Below are 8,311 nucleotides of genomic sequence, written 5' to 3' on the forward strand. Positions count from 1 at the left end.
TCAAAGCCCGGATAATTCTCCAACCCTCTTAGACCCCTGCTGTGATTCCTTTCCTCACCTTTTCTTACCAAGCTGAATTTATCAGAGGGAAGCTAGCAAGAATGGAAGGCTTCCAAGGAGACAGGAAGTTAGTGAGAAAAAACGTGGCTGGGAAAGTCCCCAGAGCTCTGGGTGCCTCCGTGCTTGGGTCCAGAGCACACTTGACTCACTTCTCACAGCAGCCTGACCTCTGGTGTGGAAATTAGCACAGTTGGATACTTGTCAACTGTCACGGGGCAGGTTACAAATAGCACGGGGATTAGCAACCCCATCAGAAACTCGCGGTCAAGGTCAGGGAAAGTTAACAGTTTAATCCCTGGAGCACCAGGAAGGGTGTTTTATGGCTGCGTGCACATACATATATTGCCTGGACAGGACAGGGTGACACACTTGATGGGGGATCCACTTCAGTCTAAGAGCAAGGCTCTCAGGTTGAACGCTGGAGTTCTAGATCCCCTGTCTCGCTTTCTAGCCGGCCCAGGTGTTCCCACACCCTGTTGTAGAAAGCTCTCTGCGGGGCTCTAGCTCTGGTGACTCCCACGTCAAGGTCTCAGAGCAGTAGAAGGGCCATCTCTGCCTTCTGAGTGGCAGTGGCAGCGGACGGCGGGATCCGGCTCAGCCGCGGATTGGGGTCCTAGGCTTTCTCTGTTGCTCTCTCCTGTTCTCAGCTCTTCCGCAGCTCCAGGAGCTCGACACCTAGGCTGCAAAGAAACCGGTGCCCCTCCCAGCTGCCCGCCACGTAGCCCCGGCTGCCAGGGGGACAATCTCAACTCTGGTACCCCCAGCTCGGTGGAGCGTACCAATCTGCTTCTCCACCCCACCCCCGTCCCTCTCGTGCACCGCCAAGTCTTACCGCCCCTAGTTCTGCGCTCGGGCGCTTTGCGCCCAGGCCCCAGGAGGGCAACACCCGGCGACGGCCAGCTCCCACCGGTCAGCCCTGCCCTGCCCCGCCCGGCCGCCGTGCCCGCGGACCAGGCACCGCCCGGCCCTGTGCACACGGAGGCGGCCCTTCTTCCGCGCCCGGACGCGCAGAGGGTGTGCGTGGAAGCCAGGCGTGCGGCGGAGAGTCCCAGGATCAGCTCAGGTAAGCGGCACCCCGGGAACTGCTGCAACTCCCCGCAGACACTTGCTTTTCCTGGCTTGGTTTTGCCAGCTCTCCCGAGCTTTGGAAGCAGAGAGATGCTGTTGATTTGGGACTGACTGACTTTTGGAAACATCAAAGGAGTGTTTATGAGCGGATTTGGCTTTGTGGGGTTGACTCTAGAAAAGTTTTAGGTAGAAAAGGTTCAGTTTCTTAGGTACTTTTCCATCTATGTGAATGTCCCTAGGGAAGACGTGTTTTAAATTAGTGCGATGCTTTAAGTCTTCCGTCCTCACAGCATCTTTATGGAATGTGACTTTTCCAAGTTTGAGAAGAAAGCTTACTTCATCCGTTTCCTTTTTTCCCCTCCACTTCCTTCTGGTTCTATTGCACTTTCCCTGGGAAAAATTACTTTTCATGATGGCTTTAACCGATTACTTTCTTTACCCAAACTCACCTTCTTACCTATGGTTTTGGTTTGACAAGAAGGTCTCAGCCATGAACTCCTTCCTGTGATCTTGAATGTGAATGGCAAAGTACGTTTTAAAGTTTTTAAAAATTATTTTTGCCTGCATGTATGTCCGTATGTGGATACCCTGGAACTGGAGTTACCGATGGTTGTGAACGGCCATGTGGTTGCTGGGAATTGAACTCTGGTCCTCTGGAAGAGCAGTTCAGTGCCCTTAACCACTGAGCCATCTCCCCAGCGCGATGTTTTAAAGTTTTTTTCTATTTGGATATGTCCTTCCTGACTTTGGATGGTGTTCATGAGTGGTACAGTAAGGGCCCTAACTCTCACTTGCCCAAGCGAAACAAGATCGCTTCAGAGAAACAAGATTGTTCAGAGACCAACGCTGTGTGACTCAGCACACCGTTTAACCATAGCTTAGCTAAGTTGGCATATAATACGATTTTGTTTTATTTTGAGACAAGGTCTCTCTATTACGTAGCTCTCTGGCTGTCCTGGAACTCACTCTGTAGACCAGGCTGACCTCAGACTCAGAGATCCTCCTACTGCCTCCCAAGTGCTGGGATTAAAGGCGTGTGCTACACGCCCAGCTAGTATGAGTATAAAATACTCTCGAAGTATTGGCCTTTTGTGGTTCTGTGAAAGGTTCTTTCCCCGTGTTCCTGCTTTTCCAGGAAGCTTTGTGAGTCTTTAGTGCTTTGTAAGCAAGTGCTTTGCAATGTGTCTAAGCCTCTGTGGCAGTGGGTGGCGCTGTGGCGGAGGGTGAGCCTTAGCCACCTGCCCTGGCCTGTCCCCCTACCAGAAGGCACTGTCTACCTCCACAGTGCGACTGGACTTTACCTGTTGTGCCCGATTCTCTCAGGTCAAGCCAGGGTCCAGAAGCTGAACTGCCAGTGGGGTTGGGGTGTCTCTACAGCCCTGGAGCTTGCATCAGATAGATGAGACATAGAATCACATTTTGACAGAACTAACTTAAAAGTCCACAAACCCACTGCCCTTCTGAACTACCTCTCTGTTCTGTTGAAACTGCTGGCACTGGGTTGTGTGTCCACGCAGCCTTAGCACGAAGTGACAATTGGAAAGCCGCGGGAGTCTTGAATGGGAAATGGCAAGTTAGTAACTAGACAAAAATTTACCGCAATTCTCAGAGCAGTTCTGACTTGATACCGGGCAGCTGTATATCAGATATTCTTTCCATGGCTCTTCCCTTATCTGCTAATTATTATTATTATTATTATTATTATTATTATTATTATTGCCTAGAGACATGAGTTTGTAAGATTTAGAACAGGAAAAATTAAAAAAATCTTTTTATTTTTAAAAAGATTTCTTTATCTCAGAAGCATGGTAGTTGAATTTCCTCTTTTTTGATATATTCATGAAATTATACATTTGGAGTCTTTGAATGCCAGTTCTCCTGACTCATAGGCCAAATCACTGTTCTACAGCAGACCGATTGCATGACGTTCTGCCTCCTAACAGGTCACCCTCCTGTGATTTCTGCAATGGTCAGCAAGAGATCACAGCTGGTTGTAGATACCTGTACCCGCTGTGATTTTGCATTTGTTATTGTTCACAGTAGATACCTGTATCCGCTGTAATTTTGCATTTCTTATTGTTCACAGAGCCTAAAGCTGCGGAAGAGAAGGAAACGTATTTCCCCTTCACGTCGGAGAACAGCTAAGGAGCCTTTTCTTTTCTGGCCATGTCTTCCATAGGAACAACTGAGCCAGATAGGGACCAGAGGGACACGCATGTCAGCAAGCTCATTTTCTTCCTCTTCATCCTCGGTGCCGTCCTGTTGTGTGTGGGAGTCCTGCTCTCCATCTTCGGCTACCAGGCATGCCAATATAATAGGCCCCTCTCACACTGCAGCATGGTGCTAAAGATTGCTGGGCCGTCGTGTGCCGTGGTGGGGCTTGGGATTGTGATTCTGGCCCGCTCCCGGGCACGCCTGCACCTGCGGGAGGAGCAGCGGCGAGGCCACCAGGACCCTGACCAATCCTTCGTCTGTGGGGAGAGCCGCCAGTTCGCCCAGTGCCTCATCTTCGGGTTCTTATTCTTGACCAGTGGCATGCTCATCAGTGTGCTGGGTATTTGGGTGCCCGGATGTGGCTCAGAATTGGGACCGGAGTCCATGAATGAGACGGACATTGGAGAACCAGAGCCCCAGATCTGCAGCTTCCTGTCTCTGCAGATCATGGGGCCGTTGATTGTGCTTGTGGGACTGTGTTTCTTTGTGGTGGCCCATGTTAAGAAGAAAAATAACTTGAGTTCCAGCCGAGATACCTCTGATATGGAAGGGGGACACGCCCACAGTATGGAGCCTGTCCATATCACTGTAGGTGAGTCTCGGTCTTTTGTGCACGGGTTCAAGTCACAGTGGGTGTGGCTTCAAGGCTTCACCAGGCTTCCCTAGGTCTGGTCCAGATTTCTTTTCTCAACTCCACAACTTTCTCTGTCTCATACATGTGCACACACCTGAGCACACAGGTAACCCACCACTAAACACACACACACACACACACACACACACACACACACACTACCATCTTGTGGGAATTCTGCTATCTCCAGCAACACTGTTAACACAGTGGCTCTCAAGCCCCCCTCCCCCCATGCTGTGACTCTTCACAACAGTTCCTCATGCTGTGGTGAGCCCCAACCATACAATTATTTCTTTGCTACTTCATAACAGTAATTTTGCTAGTTATGAGTCAAAATAATGTAAATATCTGTGTTTTCCGATGGTCTTAGGCGACCCTTGTGAAAGGGTCATTGGACCCCAAGGGAGTTGCAGCCCATAGGGGTGGAAGAACAGACAGATTTGTAGACTGTACTATCCTAAGCTAACCACTCTGGTTCATCTGTTTGTGTATATCTATGTTCACAGCGACAACACAAGTATCATAAGAGCTAACACTCACAGGGGATCTAATCCTGCACACGACCCACGCCAAAGAACTTCTTATCTGAGATTCAGTCCTGCTTAAAGTGAGCCATGAAGGCAGATTTACCATCTCCACGTGAAAAGCAGGCTGTCACTTGTCTGCCCTGAGGGCTTCCTTTACAGGACAGTATATAGTTAAAATGAGCATTAATTCCAGTTCCTAGAATTACTAAAAGCCTCCTTGTTTTTTTTTTTTAGATCTAGCTATTGAGACATGGTCTCACTCTGCAGCTCTGGCTGTCCTGTTACTCACTCTGTAAACCAGGCTAGCCTCAAATTCACAGAGATTCACCTGCCTCTGCCTTCCTAGTGCTGGGATTAAAGGCCTGTGCTACTATGCCCAGCTAAGGTTTATTTTATTATTATCATCACTACCATTATTAGTATGTGTGTGTAGGGATATATCCATGTGAGTGGAGGTGCCTGAGGAGGTCAGAGGAGTGGGTTTAATCCCCTGGAACTGGAGTTACAAGCAGTTGCAAGCTGCCTGACGCTGGAGCTGAGAACTGAATTTGGAGGCCCTGAAGGAGCAGTCCATGCTCTTAACCGCTGAGCCATCTCCGCAGCCCAACCACCAATATCCTCTAAAAACCAGTTGAATCCAAAGAGAACCTTTCCAGTTTGTCAGAGTGGTAAATGGGTCAGAGTTCATCCACCATTTCCTCGTAGGAGAGCAGGACTTCATTCATTTTCTGGGCTGAGGCTACAGGGGCAGGGGGCAGGGAGGGCAGACGTTGCCAGTTGGAAGTGTTTCTTCCTCTGGCAAATAAGTGTCCTTAGCTGGTGACAGAGATGAAGGTGCCATCGCAAGGTGTCACAGGCTGAAGGTTTTGTTCCGTGTGAGGCGGCGCTTTAACATTGGACACAAGTGGCCCCATCCTGTCCTTTTTGTTCTCCAAGACAGGTGCTGTTCGGCTTCAGCCGACAGCTGTGGCAGCTGAGCCCAGGGATTCTGGGTTTGCTTAGGGCTATGGTCACTGGCAAGTCCCCTCCCTACAAGGAAGCGACATTCTCTTTCCTACATCCTCCTGGCACTGTCACCTGGTGGTGCCAGCCTATCAGAGTCCGTCCTTCCCCGGTTCTCTGGTAGCAGAGTTACTACCTGTCTAGAACACTCTGGGCAGCGGCCGTGGTGGTATGCCTTGGAAACCTACAAGATTGGGATTGGAAGACAAATTAGAGCTTGTTTCTGGTCCCTCGTTCCTCTTCCTTAGAACACAGGGGTGTTCTCAAGCGAACAGAGACACAAAAGCAAACTTTGTAAAATTTGACTACACCCATGCAGCTCAGGTGGAGGTGGGGCGCAGCGTGGCATATCGCCACATGAGCAGAGTGCTGTATTTGAGCAACTCCACACATTATCTAGCAGCTGGATTCTGATGAATTAAGATTATCACTAGAAAGCAACGGGAGACATCCCTGGGAAGTTGAGGGAGCATGCTATTGACTCTCGCAGATGCGTTAGCTCAGGTGTGCTTGATGAGGCCGACTCCATATTGCCCCTGGAGCACTCAAAGCTCGGAACTAAAGGCCAACTTAAAAAAAATGTGGTAACCTATATGTATCCCGAAAGTTACTATTTCAGCACCAGGCATAGTCACACATGTGTTTAATCCCAGCACTCAAGAGGCAGAGGTAGACAGATCACTGTGAGTTTGAGGCTAGCCTGGTCTACATATAAAACTCTAGGCTACACAGTGAGACCTTGTCTTACAGAACAAACAAAACAAAAAGAAAACCCACCAAAAATAACCAGAACAACAAAAAACTTCCTGGCTTAACCCTTTTTAATTTTCATTTGCTTTTGTGTTCTTTGAGTGTGTGTGTGTGTGTGTGTGTGTGTGTGTGCGCGCGCGCACCTTCATACGTGCACACGTGTGGCGGTGAGAGCTGGTGATGCTGGGCATCTTCCTCAGTCACACTGCATCTTGTGTTTTTGAGATGGGGATTCCAACTGCCACCAAATGGTTGCTAATTTGGCTAGGATGGCTAGCCAATGAACCCCAAGGATCCTTGTGTTTCTATCTCCCCAGAGTTGGGGTTACAGGAACATGTCATTCTGCTCAGGGTCTTACATGGGTGTGGGGATTTGAACTCATGTCTTCTTCTTGTGAGTCCAGAACTGTACTGACTAAGCCATCTCCCAGCCCTCTTTTAACTGTTTTAAATACACAGTATGTACAGTTTATTTATATATATTATATATAATGTAATGTTATATACATATGTATCTGCATTTATATAATATACAGTACATACAATGTAATGTTATTAAATATACTCAAGATACTGTAATACTAGCATCACCATCAGCTTCCAGAATCTTCCCTTCATCCCAAACAAAACGCCTGTTAGACAGGAGTTCAACCCCTTCCCTCCCAACCACAACCTATTCTACTCTACATGGAAGCACCACAGGCCTGTTGCTATCCAGACCTACCCCAGAGTGCACAGGGAGGTTTTGACCTTTCATGGTGTGTGTATTGGAGCAAGACAGAAGTCATTAATTTTGTTTTTGTTTTTTTTCTCATGTGTTTCCCCAGGTGACTCGGTGATAATATTTCCGCCCCCTCCACCGCCTTACTTTCCTGAGTCTTCGGCAGGCACTCGACCTCCTGGGCCTAACGGTTTGCACCACAATGAAAACCCACCTTCCTATTCCAGTCTTTTTAACTATGGGTAAGACTTCCCTTTCTTCATCCCTGGGCCTGTGTCGCCGGTCCAGGTCTCGTCCTGAGTTCAAGCCGGTCTAGCTCTGCTGACATTAAAGTGTCGTGTCTGATGTTATGTCAAGAGTTCCCGCCTTGATTCTCACACTCAGCCAGGAAACCTTGGGTAGCTTGTAGACAGAGTGATGAAGGGTTGCTAGGAAACCCCTGAGCATCTTTATTGGTCCTATTGGACACACCTGTCACACTGACAGCTTCAAGGAGACTGGAGGCCTGTGCTCTATTAACTTGGTTGCTTCAGACGGCAGAAAGGTTCAAAGCTCCAGGGGTCATGTTCAGAAGGATTTCAGTATTCTAATGGAGGAAGTCCTGACCTGGCCTAGCTTGGCCTCTCCATCCATGTTCAGTTGCCCCTGGACCTCAGAGGTTCGAAGAACATTTGAGAGACAGATGCCCCATGCCCTACTTCACATCAAAAGCAGGAAGGAGATTCTTATGGGATAGTCCTGAGGCAGCAAGAACCCAAGACAGACTGAGAACGTAAGAGGAAGGCTGGTCTCAAGAAAGCGGGGGACACTGACATCCAGACCTCAAGAAAGGGGGAGACACTGACCTCCAGAGTGAGTGACAGGGACAGTGAAGGAGGTCACACAGACTAAGGGGAGATGAGGGTTTGCTGCTGATGGAGGGAGCATGAGAACAGACATTGGAGGGAGACTTCCCGGGCTGGGTGTACCGAGAGAGGTGGTACTGATAAGGAACACCTAAGACATGATAGAAGATGTCCAGGCTTGAGTTCCGGGCAGTGCCAGACAGGGACAGGGATCAGGGTGTAAATGCAGCTGTTGCTTCAATGGAGAAAGACCAGGCAATTGGAGAAAGACATCTAGCAATGAATGCTGTAATTTTTCCTCCAACGGATAAACTTTCCCAAACCTAAAACCACGGCTAGGGGCTTCAGACAAGTCTCTGTTGAGGGTGCAATATTGATTTCAGTACCTCCGGGTCTGGTCTGGCTTGCATTATCTTCCGAGTTTCACGGTCACTCTAGGCGAAAGGTAGTGCAACCATCAGAATATTATTGACGGATCATGGAGATGCAT

The 8,311-nt window shown here is 48.8% G+C and overlaps 1 protein-coding gene across 1 annotated transcript in view; it reads left to right on the forward strand.

The window, feature by feature from the left end:
• The first annotated feature begins 531 nt into the window (after positions 1–531).
• Tmem171 (transmembrane protein 171) overlaps positions 532–8,311 on the forward strand; it is an 8,820-nt gene continuing 1,040 nt past the window's right edge. The window contains exons 1-3 of the mRNA XM_041663798.1: positions 532–1,123; positions 3,215–3,934; positions 7,083–7,218. Of these exons, the coding sequence (XP_041519732.1) occupies positions 3,295–3,934; positions 7,083–7,218 (776 nt within the window). The 5' untranslated portion in view covers positions 532–1,123; positions 3,215–3,294. The remainder of the gene's footprint in view (positions 1,124–3,214; positions 3,935–7,082; positions 7,219–8,311) is intronic.

This window comes from Microtus oregoni, unplaced genomic scaffold (assembly GCF_018167655.1).
Source record: "Microtus oregoni isolate MIOR12 unplaced genomic scaffold, Mior012 000014F_ref0000157, whole genome shotgun sequence".
In the NCBI taxonomy this organism is placed as follows: domain Eukaryota; kingdom Metazoa; phylum Chordata; class Mammalia; order Rodentia; family Cricetidae; genus Microtus; species Microtus oregoni.